General features: G+C 39.2%; 1 protein-coding gene across 4 annotated transcripts in view; it reads right to left on the reverse strand.

Annotated features, from left to right (window-relative positions):
• Positions 1 to 22,167, reverse strand: part of arhgap17a (Rho GTPase activating protein 17a) — a 35,629-nt gene that overhangs the window by 11,690 nt on the left and 1,772 nt on the right. For 3 of the 4 annotated variants that reach the window (XM_079261325.1, XM_079261322.1, XM_079261324.1), the window contains exons 3-12: positions 14,467 to 14,506; positions 6,435 to 6,539; positions 6,202 to 6,234; positions 5,696 to 5,772; positions 4,932 to 5,043; positions 4,136 to 4,212; positions 3,826 to 3,943; positions 2,974 to 3,042; positions 2,713 to 2,794; positions 1,890 to 2,017 (exon numbers count right to left, since the gene is read on the reverse strand). In XM_079261325.1, the coding sequence (XP_079117451.1) occupies positions 1,890 to 2,017; positions 2,713 to 2,794; positions 2,974 to 3,042; positions 3,826 to 3,943; positions 4,136 to 4,212; positions 4,932 to 5,043; positions 5,696 to 5,772; positions 6,202 to 6,234; positions 6,435 to 6,539; positions 14,467 to 14,506 (841 nt within the window). The remainder of the gene's footprint in view (positions 1 to 1,889; positions 2,018 to 2,712; positions 2,795 to 2,973; positions 3,043 to 3,825; positions 3,944 to 4,135; positions 4,213 to 4,931; positions 5,044 to 5,695; positions 5,773 to 6,201; positions 6,235 to 6,434; positions 6,540 to 14,466; positions 14,507 to 22,167) is intronic. The other variant, XM_079261323.1, reaches the window with a different exon arrangement.

Genomic DNA, 22,167 nt, shown 5'->3' on the forward strand with positions numbered 1-22,167 from the left:
AAACATATTAGAAAGGATTAGTAGCAGTTCAATTTATAGTTTGCAGGTTTAATCTATTTGCATGGCTTTCACCCCTGCAGAGTGAAGGATTATCAGGAATACAGCCTGCACAGAAGCTACAGAGAAGTCATTATTGCATAATCCTTCAGTAATGACAACATGTTAAGGTCAACAGCTGATGTTTCAAAGTTTGAAGTGGATAGCAACCCACAATAGATGTCACAACAGAACCACCACAAAGAAAAACAAGTGGCGAAAACAATTAAGTTCAAAGAACCACTGATGAAAAGCACAGACAATGACTGCACTGTGTGACTTTAATCAGTTGTAACCTTTTTTTTTAAAAAAAAAAAAAAAACAAAAAAAAAAACTATACAACAAGGCAGTTCTTTGTTCACTATGACCTCTATCCATCCTTCCACATGGCAAAGTAAAAAACAAAACAAAAATGCATGCTCTCCACTCAAGGTTTTTTTTTGTTTGTGATGTCACCCTGAGGAAGCAACAGACATTAAAATAGGTACGTTTCTGCATTGCAACTTTAAATATGTGCACAGCACCGAGGCAGAACATGCCCAAAATTTTAGATCAATCAACACTCATCAGTCACTTCATTAGGTGCATCTTTTTAACTGCTTATTCACATAAATACCTAATCAGCCAATCACATGGCAGCAACTCGTTGCATTTACACGTGCAGATGTGGTCAAAAGGCTTTGTTGAAGTTTAAAGTGAGGATTTCACTGTCTTTGAATCTTAGTATTTCAGAAACTGATGATCTACTGGGATTTTCACACACAACCATCGCTAGGGTTTAGAGAAAATGGTCTGAAAAGGAGAAAATATCCAGTGAGCGGTTGTTGTGTGGATGAAAATGAGGCCAGAAACCGCAGACAATGCAAAGATGATAATAAAAAGGAAACAGGAAGTTAAATCATCACAGGTTATAACCACGGTATGCAAAATGCCATCTCTGAACACACAACATGTTCAGGCTTGAAGTAAATGGACAACAGCAACAGAAGACCATACAGAGCGCCAATTCTGTCAGCTAAGAACAGGAAATTGAGGCTACAATTCACACAGTCACCAAAACTGGACAATGGAAGATGGAAAAAGCTTGCTGGTCTAAAGAGTCCCCATTTCAGATGCAGCATTCAGATGGTAGGATCAGAATTAGGTGGAAACGACATAAAATCATAAATCCTTGTATCGATGGTTCAGGCTGGTGGTTTAATAGTGTGGGGATTCTTTCTTGATACCCTTTAAATCCCCTTTTATTAACTGTGCATTATTCAAACACCACTGTCTACCTGAGTATTGTTGCTGACCACGTTCACCCCTTTCTGACCACAGTGCAGCATCTTCTGATGCATTCGTCCAGCAGGATAATGCAGCGTGTCACACAGCTCAAATCATCCCCGCCTGCCTTCTTTAACATGACAACTGTAGTGTAGTGGCCTCCACAGTCATCAGATCTCAATCCAACAGAGCAGCTTTGGGATGTGGTGGAACAACAGAGTCATCATGGAATGGAGCAACCGTCTGATGCCATCATGTCAATATGGCGCAAAATCTGTGAGGAATGTTTCCTACACCATGTTGGATCTATGTCAGTAAGAATTAAGGGAGTTCAGAAGGGAAATCGGGTCCAACCAGGAACTATCAAAGTGTTCCTACTGAAGTGGACAGTGAGTGTAGATGTTCAGCATCGGTGGTAACTTGTTCCACTTTGTTTTTATTAGAATTGTTCTCTGATAATATGCAGATCAGTTTCAATCATACAGAATTTCAATGTTTTCTCCATTTCAGCCTGACAAAATAAACTGCATTGAACGCCACAAACCAGACAGATTCTTCATATTTCTTCTGTCATTTCAATCTCTTACCTCCTCTTTCATACCAGTCTCTAAAAGCATCATCACACAGGCTTCTATTGGCAGTGCGATCTCCCTTCCACTCCTTTTCAGATGGTCATCCAACCCTGTTCCAAACGCAGGCTTTTCCATCCATGAGTCTACACATAAACAGAAATTATAACAAGAAAGAGTATGTTTGTGAAAAGAAACACAAGCCAAGTGTTGTATTAGAGCTGTTATAAATTCATTTTAAAGCAGTTTCATGATATAAATAAAAAAAATTTTAAAAAAGTCTCAACTCCCCCTACAGGGTGCCGCCAAATAACAACCAAATGCTCCCAGCTAGCAGAAGTGACTCTGCAGACATCTTTCTGTAATTATGACTGTGTGTCTGAGCTAAAGTGCAAGACAGAAGGGAGGGAGCGTTGCAAATCCCAGGTGGGTGTGATGTGTGAACGGGTGGGAGTGAGTGCGGGGTTGGTGAGTCATCGCCACATGCTGGGAGACCAGGCTTGTCTGGTTTTAGACCACATGTGTTTACAACAGAGAAAACAAGCACATTGAACAAGACACAGCTGAATTTTACAAAGACAGAAAAAAAACTAGAAGAGAAAATGTGTTTGTAAAATTGAAAAACAGATTATTTTTGGATAGGAAAGAGAAGGGAAAAATATTGTTATTTAGGCAGAGCTTCATTCAAGGCCTTAAATTTGTTTTACAACAAGGGTAACTGGGCTAAAACTGCAAATTCTTATCAGGAAACCAAACTTCCAGACCTGAAATGGGTCACACATACACATGTGTACCATGTTGTGTCAACTGTGTGTTGAAGGCATGTTTGCACTCATTATACCTTGCTGAGCCTGGATGGTCGGCAGGACGCTCTCCAGAACAGTGAGAGAATTTCTGTGGTAATCAGCCTGAGCTTCTAAGAGCTGCAGAAACACAGAGGGATAAATGAGCTAAGTAGAATAAGACACGCAGTAAAGTACCAGAGACCATAGTAAATAAGTAGGCAAGTCAAGTCTCTGCTGCCTTGTAAGATCACAGCTGAGAATATTCCCACGTGAACATGTGCAACAACATTCTTTTTTACTCGACACACTGCACTCACTGTGATGAAGTAGTGGGCATAGTCGCCTTCTTTTGAGAAAAAACTGTACATGTCTGCGGCAAGTTGATCCTGTTAAGACACAAACAGGGTTAAAAGAAACTTTTTTTTTTTTACCAACTTAATCACACAGCAAATTGAAAAAACTAATTTGCTCTAACCCTTTATTAGATATCTTCATCTAAACTCAGCATCTTTCATCAGACTTTAAGATATTTTAAGAGGCAGGATGAGCGTCAAAGATCAACTCAGGTTTATATGAGTCATAAATCTTCCTGCTGTTTGCAGGACTGAAGACTGAGGGGGGTAATGAGGAAGCACACAGCTCTGCGTTTCCTGGATAGAAAACACATCGTGCAGCCAGTACACACAAAAGCTCACCAGTGACTAAGTTTAACTGATGTAGATGCACACGCACGGAGCTGATGGGGCATTTTCAGCCATTTGCATGTGTCAGCGTTCTGGCTCAGAGAGCCTGAGGGCCTCTGAAAACCCAGACATTGCTGTGATGATTCTCTTCCCAACTGAGTGTTTCAGTTTGTTTTTTTTCTTAAACGCAGGCCAATAAAAAAAAAATCCTTCAGTCTGCCAGGTCAAAGCTGAGTTTTTCTATCAGTGTGAGATGCACAGATGTGAGTACAAACAGCAATAAATAAATTAGTCACCTATTGAAAACTTGTGATCTGCATCCGATGGTGTAAATAAAGTTTTACCACCACTGAAGCAGCGTTCTACAAAAGCATTCTCTATAACGCTGCTGCTAAATAACCATGTGTCCTGATATAAACAAGCAAAACGAAACCATATGGTTCCATATAAAAAGGTCTGTGCACCATTTGAACTTGTGCTAGTTACCTTGCAAAGCTCCACTTTGTTCATAGCTTCATCCACCTCCTCTTTGAGTAGGTCAGCCTTAGCCGTCAGTGCTTGAGTATTTGTTCCTGAGATTATTGATTTGGTTGCCTGCAACCACCTAAATATGAGGGTTTAAGGAAGAAGACAGAAAATGAATAATTAGGAATAACAGAAATATAACGCACAGAATTAGCTCTACATGAGAGAAGTAAGAAGAAAAATTGCTAGTTGATCAGTTTTTGGTTTTAAAATACATGTAGTCACAAGCAGACGTAAATTGTAAGTGTCCAAAGAAGGAACTAAAATGAACCTCGCTCTGGCAGAATCATAGTCCAGCACCAGCTTGGCCAGCTGTTTCCTCTGCTTCAGGATGTTGGGAATTTCTACCTAAAATGACCATAAGATGGAAATCAGAGGGAGCAAACTTTACACTGTGGAGCAACTATACCAACATTTTTCCACAGATTTGTCACTAGTAAAAACACAAAAGCACATCTTACTGTTTTAAAACATTTGATTTCAACTGATGAAGTGGTTTTTAATAGCCCAATATGTACATAGCATGACAACAAAATGCATGATGACGAGGAAGAAATGGCAAGACCTGAAATCCTCACGACTAAATTACATAAAACAGTCCACACACAACCCACTTGTAACGCTTTGTCTACCATTAGGTAGGCCAAATTGAATCTTATTAACAATTTATAGGGTAAACCACCCTGGGTTTCGCCTGTTGTGGATCTTTGTGGCACAATAAGTGTTTATTATACTATTACTGTTTCAAGTTTTGACCATGTACTGTTACAATATTATTGTTATCACTACTACAACTATTTGACAGAAAAAACTGATTTTCAGCATTGTTTAAAGGAAATTTGAACTAATGAAAGAAAAATGTAGACCTTTAAAAGTTATAAAGGTATAAGGGCATATGTGCTTTATTTAAAAGAACTGAGCAGCCTTAACCAAAGAGAAGAGAAAAGAGAAAATCTTTTTCACAGGTATTTCAACAAAACAAAACAAAGCAAAGTAGATTTGATAAATGCTTCAAACCTGCAATGTTTTACTAAATCCAGTTAACAGATAACTGCAGTGTTTCTGACCTCTGCAAGCTGGCTGAGAGGATCCAGAACGTCCTTCTCTATCTGCAGCTCGTGTTGCATCAGCTCTGATGCCAGACGATTCTCAGCTTCTCCACACACTTCCATCATCTTCCTGTTGAGACACGTGACACCACAAAGAGAGAAAAGTGTGAGTTAAAATCCAAAAATGATTCTTATGTGTTTTTATAAGAATATAATGTAATCCCACATCTTCTTACTATGTGCTGTAATGCAGCAACACAGTTCATCATCTGACCCAAATCAATATTAACAGAGCAAAAATAAGGTCAACATGATGTCATCATTTCTAGCTGCCAGAAGCCAGAAGCACACAGTAACCTCATGATCTGTGACCATGATTTGGGGTTTTGGGCCACAGCGTTTCCAGTAATAAAGCTTTTAATACAGAAAAGAGGAAACAATACATGATAAAATACATGAATGCAGTGTAGACCAACTGCCATACTTTCCCTTCCTTATTATTTCCACACAGACACATAGCTGCAGTGAAGATCTAGAGACATTCACTTTCTAGATCCCCCAACTAGTCCAGCTTTGCGTGCTTGTCATGATGCAATGCACAATCTCGACTCATGAGGACGGGAACTGCTGAAAGTCCCCGACACAAAAACAAACTGCAGAACGCTCGCCCTGAATGCATGGCCTCATATTTCACACTCTCCAGGGTGCTTCTGCTCCATATAGCAACAGTTTCCATGTTGGTAAGACTGGCAGTCATAAGTGTCAATCAGCCATAAACTCACCCTATCAAGGAGTCTTCTCCCAGCTGGTTTCCTCCTTCCACCATTGCTTGGGACAGCGACGTGAGAGGAAGCTTTTTCTGTTGTCGTGCATGTGGTGAGGGGAACAGATGCAGACAAGGATTAGTATTGCATCAACATATAAACTACACAGAAACGTTTTATGTTTTAAGCTTATGGAAACTTCATCAAGGGGTTTCCACTGAACAGTACATTCAGTCAGAAAAAGGAAGTTCTCTGAAGAAAGGAGGAAAGTACAGATGTTAAATGGGATTTAAGATGCCAGCTGAGGAAGAGAGACATTTATCAAATGACAAAGCTGGAGTAGACTTTTACAGTTTGGATCTGTGCAAAAACACTGATGCGTGTTGAACATCCTGTTTTTAATCCAGAGAATCCCACAGGCAGTGTCATGCAGAGCGAATTAAGATGACAGACGCTGAAATGGAAAATGAAGCAGGTTGTCCAGAAGACCAAGAGAAACTGAATAAGTGTTTTGTCTCTTTTACCTGACCATTTCCTGTATAGAGGCGTGGTACGGACTGTAGTGCGTTTTAGGTGTTGTAGGGTAAGAAACAAAACAAAAGAGAAATCATGGAGCGCTCGGTCTGACAGTTCACACATCAAAACCATTTGTACAAACAGTGTGAACACAACCTTGTATGGGGGTGTGAGATAAAAAAGTTGTTCACATTAGTAAGATAAACACAAAAAGTTTACAGTAACAAGTCTGGTGACTCACATGTCTCTTCTCTGCATCTGCGCCAATATGTCCCTGTAAGCACGACACCATCTTTTTATGCGTGTTGTGGGACACCACACGCACCAACTCCATGCGCCGTTCAATCTGTGCACAAGACATGCAGGAAAAGACACTGAGCAAATATCTAAACTTGCTGCATCTAACATTTATTCTCTTACAAATTTCAGTTTTCATCGCATTAATTTCAATAAAATTTCCCAAAATGAAAAAAACAAAAACAAAAAACGCATATTGTTTTACATTATTACTTAAACTGTTGATTGATGTCATTTGCATCATTAATAGGCTGCCCAGTTGATGAGTGATGGGGTGCTGCTCTACCATGCCTGATTTGTGGCAGCTTTGTGGAGGACAAGGGTCAAAGGCCAAGCATGATTGATAATGCTTGTCCCCACAGACAGATGCTGGAATGTTATCTGCAAACGGCATGATTCATCGGAAGCGTCTTCATAGCAACAGCCACTGAGCTGTGACCAAGAACGACGGGTACTTTGGGTTTTAAAAGAAAGGAAAAAGGCCATTTTGACTATACAGGCTTTCTCCTGTCTACTAGTCTGACTACACAGATCCACTCTGTGCTTTAAGGCTGACAACATATAATACCGTCATTGACTAAAGTCCCAGCCATTCAGGCTAAAGAACAGAAGCCCGCTGGAGCTCTGCAGGATGAGAATTCACTGTCCTTGTCATTCCAGGTGTACGACTGGGACAGTCAGAGTCAACATGAGGGCCAACAGTCACTAACCCATGAAAAGAACTGATAATTACAAGTTACTTTTAAGTCTGGCCAGCATAGTTAGACAAAGAATGGATTGAAGTTGGAGACACCTGTATGGAAGTCCAAACAGGTCACGTGACATTTTAGCAAAATCATTTTTATCTAAAAATCATAATAGAAGTAGGAAACTGTTTCACTTCATAAGTAGATGTTTTTCAAACAATGTTTGCAATGTAAATAGGAACAGAGGGAAACTTGAGAGAAATCTACAAAGACAAATGCAGAGGGAGGATCAACCAAATACCAGACAATTGTGTTCCAAAAACAGACTGGAGTCGGAACTCTGGAATTCCACAGCAGATATCCGCCTCCATATCCCGCCCCCTCCTTTCTCCTTTCCCTCACTCTGTTCTTGCGCTCTTACGTCATTCCAGACCCATAACGGCCCCTGGCATTCCCAAAACAGCTGGGTTATATACAAACTTGCCAAATGCATGCTAAAGTGTGCACACACACACATACACACACATGACAACCACAGGTGATCGACAGCCAACACATTTAGGCCACTGAGTTCATGGCACTACAACATTTAGTGGACTCTACTCTCTTAACTCTAACAAGTTTTATACAGATTTATACAGATCCTGACATGAGATGTGTCAGGATAACATGGAAGTTGTTAGCCTCCTTTAATTGTAACAAGGAAAACAGTCAGACACAACATCATACACTCATAACATGCAGAGAAGAATGAAAACCTTTTCCAACAGCAGCAGGGGTGTGTTTTTCCTCCTGCTATGTGATGAGGTCAACACTTGGTCAATCTCATGACACGTCACTAGCCAGGGAATCCCAATAATAAGTTGGACGGACAGGGAGGAAAAAGACACGGGGTGGCTGCTGGGTGGTTTGTTTATTGGTTCCTAAGTGAAACATGTCTGGACTTGCCCTGAAAGAACAAAAATAACACTACATGACGCATTCATTTCAGTGAATAACTGAGGGTAAACAAATATCCTTTGCTCATGTTCTGGATGTACGTATGAGGAGAGTATTCCAACAGCAGGCCCCTTTCTGATGAACACTGAACAACAACTTAAAAAAAAAAAAGGTGGGAAGCTGTGTAAAATGTCACTAAAAACAAAATACGAGGATTTGCAAATAACATAAACCCAGATTCTTCCCCAACAAAACATAAACAACAAAGAAAATGTTTAAACTAAGAGATTTTATCAGTTAGGTAAATTTGGAAAAGATCAGTAACATGGCTGGATGTAGAAGGCGGGTTTAAAAGCCACAGTGCCGCTCAGAAGTAAAGATAAACAGAAGTTTAACAATCTGCATCTAAAAATTGTGGAGAAATACTTAGAAGATCCCAACATCTACAGTCTAAAATATTCTCACTACATTTTTTTAAGAATCAAGAGGTATCTCTGTGCGCAGGGACAAAGCCGAAGCTCAAAACTGAATGGTCGTGATGTTCTCAGGCAACAGAACATTAAAAACAGGCATGACTCTTATTGGAAATCGCTGCACGGGCTCAGCAAAACTTCCTGAAAAGAGGAAGACAAATGTGACTACAAAGGGCCGAAGTCTTCTTTGGACTGAATCTCCTTTAAAATGGTCTGAGGTAAAGTGGGAAACGGTTCTCTGGTCAGATTAATCTAAATTTGAAATACTTTCTGAAAACCCTGCATGTTGTGTCCTGTGGAGTAAAGAGAAGAGGGACCGTTGAGCTTATCAGGAGTTCAAAAGTCTGCATTTCTGATGGACGGGGTTGCATTAGTGGTAATACACCTTACACATCTCTGAAGACTCCATCAGTGCTGAAAAGCAGATAGGTGTTTTAAAGCAACATTAGCTCCCATCCAGACGTCGTCTCTGTCAGGGAAAGCCTTGCATTTCAAGACAATACTAAACTGCATACTGCATCAATCACAACACCATGGCTTTATGAGAGAAGTGTATAGTTGCAGAACTGGCCTGCTAGCAGTCGAGTCCAACAGACACCAGTAGGCATCTTACTAAAAAGTGAGCAAACGCACAGGACTGTATCAGCTAGAATCCTGTATCAGATCTTCAACAACTGTTCTATTCCCTTCAGACATTTACAGACACAATGATAAATATCACCTTGTCCCAACTTTTTTGTCATCTGCCATCATAATCAGAATTAGCTACTATTTTCAGTGAAATACTGAAAATGACTGAGTTTCAATATCTGATATGTTCTACTGAAATAAAATACACTGCTCAAAACAATAACAGAGAACACTTTACTACACATCCTGAATCTTAAATAAATATTTCAGCTGGAATTTATAATTCATCCAATGTGTTGAGAGCAAAATATTATAAGGATGATTAACTGAAATCAAAATAATTAACTCAAGTAGGTCTAGATTCAGAATCATTCTCACAATAAAAGTGCAATGATCAGATCTCAGGCTGACCCAACTTCTGTGGAAATTAAATTTAGGTGCAGACATGTGTGACCTCCACGTGTCTGTATTAACTCCCAACAATGTCTGGGCATGCTCCTGATGGGATAAAGGATGTCCTCCTGAGGAACCTCCTCCCAGACCTGCATCAGTCACCCCCCAGACAGTCAGTGATGCATTGCTGCAGTGGTCCATTAAATGAGACACGATGTCCCAGAATAACTGGATTGGATTCAGGTCTGGGAATCAGGCAGGTCATAGCATAACATCAATGTTTGCCAGGCAGAACTGCTGCTGGACTCCAGCTACATGACGACAAGCATTGTCAAGCAACAGAAGGAACTCAGCTCCCACAGTAGCAGCATATGGTCTGACAACAGCTCTGAAGGTCTCCTCTTGGTACCTAGTGGAAGTCAGGGTACTTGTGGCCAGCACATCAAAAGATATGCCTCCCTACACTACCACTGACCCACTGCCAAACCGGTCATGCTGGAGGATGTTTAAGGCAGCAAATGTTTTTCATGGCGTCTCTAGACTCATGTCTGTCACAAGTTCTCAATGTGACCCTGCACTCATCTGTGAAGAGCATGGAGCGCCAATGGCAAACCTGCCAACCCGGCTGTTCTCTGGGAAATGTCAATCAGGCTGAACACTGTTGAGCTGTGAGCACAGGCCCCACGTGGACATTGGGCCTCATAACACCCTCATGGAGCATGTCTCTGGCAGTTTGAGCAGAAACATGCACAATAGTGGCCTGCTGTAGGTCATTTTGTTGTCTGGTTTGTTGGTACAACAGCAGCTAAAATTAATTCACAATCAGTGCAACTTCCACAAATTTTAGTTTCACTACAATGGTTTCCAGTCTGTTTTAAGATTTTAAAATCTTATAGTTTTTAGTTAAACTGAAAACTCATTAAAAAGTCATCTTTACTCGAGCTTTTAATTCAGAATGAGCTTTTTAATATATGGCCATTTCCTCCATTTTCCAATATTTTAACTATTTATGTGGAATTCTTGTTTTGTTTTTTTTAAGTTGTTTTTTTTGTTTTTAAGTTATAAAAAAATTCTCCTTTAAAGCTTTGACCAAAAGAAAAAAATCATATCAATTCCCTTTCCTTTCTCTGCAAAATAAATTAATTTTGTGAAACTGTGTAGAAAACATGTCTTAAGACATTAAGCGTCAACAGTATACAACAAATATGATGCCAAAGAGTTAAAAACGTTTTCTGAAGCTTGTCATCTACAAGTTGAGATTCTGCATCATTTAATCAATTTTCTGCTTATCAGACGCAGTGAATTAAACGACAACATTTTCAATAAGGGTGTTGCTCTCAAGGTATCACCTTGAACTATTACTTGACAGAAACTAACAATCTGTCAACAAGAGCAAATAAAGCATTTACTTTATTAATATTCAAAGAAAGTATGGCAGAGAAATATTGTGCAACTGCCAAAAAACAGAATCTGTTGTTAAAAGAAGTGACACTGCAGCAACACTGGGGAGCTGGGGAGGAATAGGAAACTTCTCACTACAGTAAATAAATGGGAAGCAATTATCAAGAAGTGAGAGGCATGGTGAAAATATGTACATTTCCAACTGAAGGTACATTTATTCCGTGAAATTAGCTCTTAAGTATCACTAACTAAAGTAGTACAATGAGAAAGTGAGGAGTAGATGAGAAGCACTGAAGTGGTCTAAGAATTAAGGGGTCAAGTGATTTCTAGCTTGCTACAACCAGCACCTTTGTTCTTTATCAGACATGTTACTGTGAAGTGAGAACAGCCCAAAGAGATGACAGCTGATTTCCAGACAGAGGAAAAACAATTCGCTCTTCGAGGAACCGTCAAGTTCAATTGTGAGACAAGAAAAAGAAAACATCCCCTTTTCAGGGAAAAGCACCCTGAGCGGTTAGTCACCGTCATTCACTTGTCCACATGCCTCACGGCAAATCAAGCTAAATGTAAGAATGTCTCAGCTGTCACTCAAATGTGTGTTTGCCCCATATGAGGCAGACTTTGTTTTCACACCCTTCTTCTGAGAAAGGAATGCATTTTAAAGTCTGTTTGAGTTGTTTGCTTAAACATCAGTGACAATAGAAGGTGGAGAAAGGAATAAATTCAGTGTGTTGGATACCGTTTCTGTTCCCAGTGCAAAAGCAGCTTAGTCTGTTTGAACATTTAGTATCCCATTCGCACAAAGACTATCTTCATAGCTGGAATGTCTTTGCTGATGAGCCAACATTTTGGTCCCAACACCTCCTGCTGTTTGCCTGAGACAACCTAAGGAGAGTTTTCACTGGGAAATCCCTCCACTGGCAGCTATCACACACACTCAACGATACAGATACATCCACTGTTACACTGACCTCTGAAAAGCAGGAACTTGTTCAGGACAAAACACCTCAGAGGAATTATAAAGAACCCTTCAGAACCATTTGTTCCCAACACTCCCAATACACTTCACTTTTGGAGAGATAAAAGAGTAGTTTTTGTTACATCAGCTGTTTTTCCTTCCCATGTTCATAATAAGACTTATAGAAAATGACCAGCTAAGCAGCCATGTGGAACTTGAAGCATGCTGATCATGTTTTTAAAAAGTTCTTGTTTAAACAGAGTAACTGAGTTTATTTTGTATTTATTTAGCAAAACTAAAGAATGTAATCAATCAGGAGGTTTGTTAGAGTCATCTGCAAGTTTATCTGAGAAAAGAGGAATGTTTTAGAAAGTAATCAGAAACAGATGTAACATCTGTTTTTAACCATCTATTACACGCTAACTTCAATTATTAACCAATACAACCAGTTGGTAAAATAAACTTACATCAATAACAGTCAAGAAAAGGGTCATTTACCTATTTAGTTCTGTTCTTTGTCCTTTCTTTAATAAAGAACTGCAGTCTGATGTATCTGATACAATAAAAGCAAAGCAAAGTTCTGTAGGAGCCATATTGTCAACTCCTGACACATAAAACACATCAGCAGCTGTGAAGGTTTTGCATTTTCTTGATCAGGAGAGGAACTACAATGTGAATGACTGATGAGGTGACAGAACATACACAAGAGTTTGAGGCCAACACAATATTTCCATATCTAAAGATAATTAGGATTTTCACATTTGGCAGAACAATAAAGTTGAAGTAAATATTCAGCTATGGGGTTATGTTAAGATGCAATGTACAAAATTCAAAAAGTATCAATGGGAGAAAACAAGGCGAAACTAAAGGAAATTAATAAATATTTAAATGATGATGTCATTGTCACATACAGTGTCGCAAATAATTGAATGGATGTCACTAAACCTTACTAAAAATAGGTAATTGACAGAATTATGATGTAATAATAATGCTGTATTTGGATTCATCTTCCTGTTTCTCTCCTACTCAGTTTTCACTTATTTAATATACAACAAGGCATTTAGGGGAATGCACTGGAAGTCTGTCCCTCCAAAGTGCTGAGACAGCAAATAGTAAACAACAGAGAAGGCAGCAGCTTGCCTTAAGGCTCCTTTGTGCTTGATGCACAAGACGGATACACAGATGGACGGACAGTGTGGTCCATCTCCTGCATCGGTTACGTATGTGATAATAATTTTCAAGTAGCTTAGCTATCACTTGATGCAGAAAACAGGGCAATACCACCAGAAATCACAGTGTTTTTCTCGGGTTTAAGCATCTTTATAACAGTAAAATACCCTTACCAACCGCTGTCAAAACACTGAAATGAACTTTGAACTCAACACTGTCCAACAGTGGATGAACTGACTTAACAACTATGGCACCATAAAAGACGCAAGGAAGTATGACAGTAATGACATATGAAAATATTTGAACGGACATCCGTTCCGTGAAGACTAGCATTTGGAAACATTTTGGCTTTTACAGACATGAGAACAGACAAGGCCTGGACAAGAGTTATTTCATATTTAAGTAGTTTAAAGCCAAAATAAAAAATTATAGTAATACTACAAACATGTGACAGCGTCTCCATTCCCAGCCCAGGTTAGAAGAGAAGAAAAAGGCCACTGGTTGTTGTTTCTAACTATTCCACATTTTTCCTGTAGAATCCATGGTAAAATGTAAAGGCAATATAAAAAATTAGTTCTAAATGCGATAGATTTATTTATGGTTAGATAAAAATATATAAAAGATAATGGAGATAAATTTGTGAAGGGAAAAAATCCTTCACTGTGGAAAAAGATGCATGAAAAATCCTAATAATCACTTCATATCGTATTGAATTGTAGCACGCTCAATTGTAATTGAGGTCAATAAGACCTCTTGTTCAGCATCCAATACCGATTTGTTATATTCTCACTTGTTAACAAGTCAATACAAAAGTGCAACCAGATTTTTCTGTAAAAGAAAAAAATTCCAGTCGTGCATAAAAAGGAACTCCAGTTTTCTGTTCCAGCTTGAAAGTGCACTAAGCCTTTCAATGAAGAGGCACATCTTACTAAAATATGAACAAAAAAGTATAAATACTCGATCACATCAAACCATAAAATCTTAACAGGTCAGAGGGGTCTGTGTCTGCTATTCTGTCATTTTCTCACTGACAACATTACATGGGTAGAAGTTGTTTACCCAAGCTTGCTTTCATTTAAATATCTATAATGTTATAAAATATAGTTTTTTTCCTCACATATGTATTTTTTCAGTGCCCACTAAAGGAATTACTGGATTCATTACAAGATGCACTTTAACAGGTTGTCATAGTAAACCTTTTCTTGTCATTAAATACATGTCCATTCAGAGGGGAGTAAGAAAAACTGGTAACTGTTTACCAGTATTTACAGCTGCTGCCATGATAACAGCTGGTCAGAGCCCCAGAGAGTCTAATCAATGATTTACCTGCAGGAGGTCATCGCTGAGGACTTCCGTTTTCTCCGCTCTGTGGGTAAGAAAAATGACAAGGTGTACAGATTAGCACCGATGACAACAGCTGATAAAATAACTGTCATTTAAACTAAAGTATTCCTGAAAGACTGGTTTTCATGCCAAGCTTGCCACTTTAAACTGTGCATCTGTGGGAAAAGTTCAATACTGGGTAGGTTGATAGGTTCGTTGCTATGACTCAAACAGTCATATAAAAGGCTTGTAAGCAATAATTCAAAGCTGAATCTGAATTAAGTCCTTATATATCACTCTTTAATTAAAAATATTACAAGCATTAGAAGCCAATAACAATATTTAGTTTAGTGAGAAAGGCAAAGAATAACACAGGTGGTGTCGTGCAGAAAAGCCCAACAGACCAGCTACATCTGAGCCTATTTATAGTAAATTAATAGTTGGACTTGAAGAGGTCAGACAGATTAGATTCACTTAAAAGAAGTAGGCTGGGAACCACAGGCTGAGCTCAGACTACTTATCAACACCTTTGCACATGCTGAGGGGTTCTCACTGGAGCCAGGCGCACGTGGAGGTGCACGTTAGTTACACATATATGTAATTTCTAGGGGGAACAAACAACAACATGGAATCACAACACATGGAGGATTTCCACTTAGTTATTTATTTATTTAAAAAGAAACTAAGAGGAACTGGAAGGGAAAGTATAAGAAAATAAAATGTGAGGTAAAATGATAGATTCACTTGTCTAAAACAAATTCCTGCTCAAGTCTAAATTACCTGATGTATTTGCTGTAAAGACAAGAGCTTGTAGAGCATTTTGAGCTGTTCTGCTTGATAGACAACATGGTCCAACACATGTTGATTATAAATTATAATCCTTTCAGGCATTTCCATTGGCAGCATTTATAATTTATAAAAACACCTTTCAGACGGTAATTTAACTTTGAGTTTGGCAAAAGATGTCAGTTGTTTCCAGTCAGCTCTGGAGCAAAAGCAGACAAAATGTGAAGGTTGCAAAAGGGAGACATAAAGGCTGACCAAGGAAGACATCAGAGGGTCCAGCAGGGCTGCACATAATATCTCAGTCACCTTTATCGCGATATTAACCTGTGGGATAATAAGCATGTAACAAAAACTAACTGTAATAAATAATAGTCCCTTTTCGCATACTTTAAAGAAGTAATATGACTTTTCAAATGCTGCTGCGTTCCTAATGCACATTCGTGCTCCGTGTGCATTAATGGTAAATCAAATGGGCTCTTACTGTCCCGAATGCTCCCTGTGGATGGATGCTAATGGATGCAGCAATTAAACACATTAAGTTTGCAATGCGGTGGAGGAAAGTAACGAAAAGGGAGTGGAAAAAGTTTATACAGAAGCACTCATGACTAAACAGAACAGTACATTGGCTGTTTCAAATTTTGAGGATTACAAATAGATGACTCATTACAAACCCAGGTACTCTACGCTGTCATCTACAGTATGAGCACAAGGAGCTACAGACAAATCCAGCAGTCGTTTTGTGAATTACTACAAGTCCTAATTACCTTGAATCTGCCGACACGAATGGTGGCATGGATATCTGGACCAACACGGTTATGGTCTACAGTTAGTGATGAGGGCATCGTGTCTGGTGATCTCAAAGTTTTTCTGTTTTTCATTTTAGTTAAAAAATTTGGTGTATTAATGTAAACGCTGCTTCATCTGACAGAAATCGTTTGCAATAACTGGAATTTAAAACACTAATTTCATAATTTATCAAAAATTAGTATTGTATATTGCATGTTTTCCTGAAATCATGAAGTCAGGATAGAAAATTTAAAGGGGAAAAAATAGAAAAGAACACAAAAATGTATTAATTAAACAAACAAACAAAAAAAACCTAGCTAAACACAGGGTTCAATGTTTGTGACCAAACTGTGAGAAGCAGGCTGAAATGGAGTACATTTGGGAGAAAGTGAATGAGGCTGGTGGTTTGGTGCAAGCATCTTACATCCCATCTCCTCTCTCAAGCCGATGGTTGTGTTTCTTTCTTGGATCAACCACGGTGTGTATTCAGAGAAATCACTGTGTTAAAATTCAGTTGCTGGCATGCGACATGCTGCCATAAAGTAAAATGCAGTCATTTTACGCTTTGGGCTGAAAAATGTATCTAAATTTACATAAATGTTAGTGTAACTTCAAATGAGTCATAATCACAAAATTTTAATCTCTGAAACTTCTGTTATTTAAGACACTACAGAGTGACAAGACTTCTGTTTAGAAAAACACATTCAAACTCAGTGACATGGCCAGAATACAGTTCAAATCTTAATGTTAATGGAAATTTAAGGTGGAAATTGGCAACTCAAGTCCTGCAAATTGATTCAATTTAGTCCATTTATTTCTCAGTTACTTCGCTGCTTTTTGCTATGTTTTAAAATCCAATTGAAAAACCTGCCGTGCCATATTTATTTGTTTGCATTTTCATAAAATAAACAACGAATGAGTTTCCTCCAAGTATAGCAATTCCTTTTTTTTGGCCAGGATTTGTAGTTTTGCCAACTATCTAGACCAAGATTATTGTATTCCAGCAAAACGATGCTTAACAAATTGTTCTATTGTTAATTCCTACTAAAAATACCACAATGCTTTATCAGCCTGTTCAGACAATTCATATAAAACTGTTTAAAGAGTATGTTAACTCCACATACTACCTAGAAAATTAAGTGAATAACAGGCCTCCAGTTCCCGAGCTTCTATTACCCCTTTTGCACAAAGAGCCTCACTCTCATATAAATACAGTCAAACTTTGCAGGTATTGTGGTGCCCAAGTAATGTGCAAACTTTTCCAAGTGCAAGCTGAGGAGACTTGAACACAGTCCCTTCCCTGCCTTTTGGGCACTGGAACTCTAAACGAAGCCTGGGCACTCCTCCAGAAACTGCTCTCTATGAACTGTAGTAACCTCCTCACAGCTGCTTTCAATTACAACACACAGGCAGGGAGAAAAAGAGAAGGCCTGATAGAGTGGTTTGTAGGTTTAGAGTCTGAGGGAAAGACGTACAAGTAGTTTGATTTTGGGGTGTTGGAGGTTTAAACTCGTCAATAAATAAATGAATAAACAAAAAAGTTTAAAGCTTAAGACGATTGCAATGAAATTCTCTGAAAGAGCTATGGGGAAGCTCATGAGGTCAGATCTAATAATCCACACAGACAAGACTTCCAGATACCGCACAGCTATCACACAGACAGCCTTTACAAGAATGTGTGTGTGTGGAAGCCACAAACAAAAATCCATGTTCTGGTGCAGACAACAAGCTGGAGAGCTCTTGGCGTGGTCCTTATTGTTAAAAAAAAACTGTGCATTCACCAAGTAAACTTATTCTTTCATGAACACATTCTTTCACACACTGCAATTTGGTCATTCACTGTGTTTAAATGCCCACAAACAACCTGACAAGCTTGTTGCTGTGTGAAGAACACGAGAGGCGATTTAAACTTGTGTTTAAATATGCATGTTTGCATCTGGTCCACTTTAGTTCATGCCTGAAACAAACCAGGCTGAATCAGCAAGAGCTCAACTGGCGGTGTGGCCAGTTGAACGTTGGCGATGTCAACGTGAACAAGGACAGCTGGTGAGGTATGTTTTTATGGCATGTGCAAATATTGCCCTAACTTAGCTGTAGCTGACTTGATCCAAACACGGACCTTCAGACATGAAGCAACACTTGTGCACCCAACCTTCAAAAGCCATGTGTCACACCGCCTCGTCAGAGGACAAACAACAAACAAGACAACAATTGTTTTGCTTGCATCAGCTGACCTAGACCGAATCACTGAAGCAGCAGCCTTTGGAGAAAGTGTGTCAGTGCGCACGGCATGTGACTTTTTAACAACAACAGATCCTTGCTGCTCAGCCGAGGCCGCTGGTTCAGAATGGTAACCATAGTGATCTACTATGAAAGCAGAAAAGGGAGTAAGTGGATATTGAAGCCATGAGGACAATAGGGCGGCTGTTACCAGCTACTCAACACAATCAGCGAACCTGAAGAGGAAGAAGGGTATGCCTCTTACTGTTGCAACAGTTGGCAGCTTAAGGTTTAAAGTAATGGATACTGGACCCAGATGAAAGGAGATGGAGGTATAATGGAATGACTCAGCTCATACCATCTATTTAATACGGCTGATCATTCAGGCTGCTAAGCAAACAGGACTGGGAACTAGAATAACACTGGGATGAAAACAAAGAGATTTTATCAACTGTACAGAGCAAGATAAAAGTTCCTGATCAAGCAAGACAGATATTTATATCCAAACACCTTCATAACAAAGCTTTAGGTAATAAAACATGAGTGGAAATGATTAGATTATTTGTAAGAATATGTTTCTCTCTAAGATGTCAGATAATAGTGAAAATGCTTGTTTTCTCCAAATACAAGCTATAAGAGGTCCATGTTTATTGTCTTAGGAACTGTCCCCATCAGATAAGTCAACCAACAATATCAGATAAGTCCAGATGCCTAAGAGTGAGTGGTTTCCTGTAAAAGAGATGGGTAATTATCATAATTCAAGAATGTTCATCCTGTTATTGAACTTCTATTTTCTGTCCCTGTGAATAATCTGGAATTAAAGCTTGCATCCAAATTTACCAGACACACCTCATTGTTCTTCCAGTACTGACCAAGTGACACACAGGGGAACACCCAGTGTCACCTAATCGTGTCAATTCAACTCATGACATTTTGTTGATCCCTGTGGGGAAAGATATTTTCAGCTTGAGGCCCTCTCAAGTCTGTCAAGCAATTTTAAAAACAATGGATCGGCATGAAATTGCATAACACTCCCGTCTGTAACAGTGTGTGGCATCAAAAAGGATTATAAACTACAGTGATTTGCATTGCTGGAGACATATTACCAGTGAAGGGGGAGGTGAAAAAAGCTGGGATTAATACATTTAACATGAGCCAATAATCTTATTGTGCCTGAGCTACTGTAAAAGTATCTTGATAGATTTCCTGACAATTATAGGTGGTTGTTTTTATGCACATAGAGATCAAAAGCTATACAACCATTGTAAAGGTGTTACTATCTGATGATGTTAACTTGTCACAAACAGATAAATTCAGGATCACACAGTTCAGAGATAGCAAACTGCAGTAGCTTTCCTCAGAGAGATAAAAACCCTCACCATTATCCCTGGCATGAATCACATGGCCTTTTTCCAAGCACCTCAATTTTACTCTTCCTCTACCAACTTTTTTCCCAGCTCTCCATCGCTCCTGTTCTCTAGAAAGCATTTTTCTGGGAGGCAGCTTCCTGTTTGTAGAAGGAGGAGAGATTTCCTCAGAGTCGCTGCTTGCTGGACACAGTGTTCTGCCTTTGCACAATTACAGGAACCCAGGGGGCAGCGCAAAGGGCCTTTGGCGCTCCAAAGCTTTTGCAGGCGCAAAGACACAAGCCACCATCAACGTAATTGGTAAAGCAGGGTATGGTTATTTGCATACCCCTCTCTACAACCACTAACAGACCACTCATCTAAATTAGCATGAGGGTTTAACCCCACTTAAATATAATTTAAGAAAAGGACATGTAACTACTGCATGCACTCATCTGTTTTCTCCATTACGCTCCAGTTCTAATTTACGGCTGGTGTGGTATGGTGCAATGAGGAAACTATGAGTATTCCAGCTGTCCTGCTTCTCATTATGTTTGGCTATAGGAGCATTTCTGGTGCAGATTCTTGCTGTAGACCTTGCTGATAGTAGTATTGTTATCATCAGATTAACTCTGTATGGATGTGCAGCATGACAATTATGATGTTTAATAGCACATCATAGCTCTGTCTGCTCATGTGTGAATTGCCAAATGACTTATCAGTTAACATTTAATCTGTGGTATGACCAACAACACAACTAACTCAGAGGGATCGAATCAATTCATAAAGACATTTATTCCATGTTACTTTGTTTGGGGATACTAGGTCTGAAAGTAATTTAGGGCACATTCATATCAGCATTTTTTATTCAAATCCGAGTCTGTTTGTTCAGAAAGTTCGCTTTGTTTGGGGAAATGTGAATGCGCCAAACGAATTCTGATTCGGACCAAAGAAGTGGACTCGGTCCACCCACAAATGCAAGTCTCAGACCATTTCAAGCGAACCAAATGCAGGAAGCGGACAACAACAAAAAAAGTCACTTCCTGCATTTGGCGTAGCATTGCATTGTGGATAAATACACAGCGATTGCGCTAAGAGTCCTCTACTTCATCTGTTGTTCATACTGCATCCATTGTTGCAGGGTATTTCTGCAGTACACTTGCATGAGAAAATAAAAAACTCAAAACAGCGATAGTTTCCTGCTCCATGTTTAACTCGCAACAGAGTTTTCCACTTCACATGGGTCTTGTCCTATACCGCCGTACCACCTTTGGTGGAAATGGGGACATATTATTGTCAAGGTTTGGTGCATTTGACCAAAGTGCAGCATGAACGCAATCTCGGTCTAAATGGATACACCCCCCTACAACTGAGCTGAGTCCCCATTCGAACCGAGTTTAGCGGACTATCCTGATGTGAATGCACCCTTAGTGAGCCATTCAGATTTGAAAGGTACCACTGGATCCATGACCCAGCTCTGAGACAAATCATGCAGCCTCCCCCATATTTATCTTCACTCACAACCATATGTCATGTGGCATTCACTGTACCTCAGAAGTGAGAATTCAGAATTCTGCTCTTACATTCGGCTTTACAATCAACTGCAAAATATCATCAGTAGTTATCTTGTTCCCCTTAAAAAATTATCTGGCAGTGCTTTACCAGAACTCTCCTGTGTTTTGTGTCCCTTGTAGTTACCTTTTTCTTTGCTTTGTTTCCCTTCTCAAAATAGAAAATCATATTTACAAGTAAATACACCATCAGTAGTGCAACAGTTGCTCCCTCAATTAAAAAAAAAAAAAAAAAAGTTAATTTTGTCCATATAAACCCCACTTCATAACAACATCTTAACACTTAAGCATCACACAAATATGGCCGATAGTGAAGCTCATATGGTAGAAGAGAAATAGCAATGGATTCCTTAGTTTTTACTGCACTACAGCTCTGGTAAGACTACTAATGAAGTTTCCACTCATGTCACAACAACACAAGGGTGTAAAGTCAACAGTTCCCACTCTAGCCAAGTACAAAATCTAATATTTAGAAGGATTAAAACCCAGATCTTTACATGTGAGATTACTGGTTCACTGGATATGATACCCAACATGTAAAAAGGACAACCAAAAGAAAAACCCCATTGACATCTCACAACTTTTAAGGCCAGGTTTGTGCAACTATTATATTTGGGACATGGCAACAAATGTTCCTATTCCACCATTCCTGATGAGCCCAGGCAGTACTAATTGTTTGTGATCAAACTTCAGCTGAGGGAAAAGTGAGTAAAGCAGTTTGGTGTATGGTAGAGAGAGCTTAGTTTGCAGCATTTGTAGTGTGAGCTCCCAAGCATCCACACTCAAAATGTGTTTGCAGATAGGAGAGATGCCAAATGCACTCTAAAGAAGAGGTAGGTGAAGTCTGCTATGAAAGGAGAGGACTGAGAACAATGTTCTTGAACTTTTATCACTGTGGTATTTCAACTAATGCAAGTTAAAGACAGACAACTCATTAAGACCTCAAGTTATTGTGTCAACTCGTCTAAAAAGGGTCGTGAAACAGTACATCTACT

The sequence above is a fragment of the Telmatherina bonti genome, assembly GCF_933228915.1.
Source record: "Telmatherina bonti genome assembly, chromosome: 21".
NCBI lineage: Eukaryota > Metazoa > Chordata > Actinopteri > Atheriniformes > Telmatherinidae > Telmatherina > Telmatherina bonti.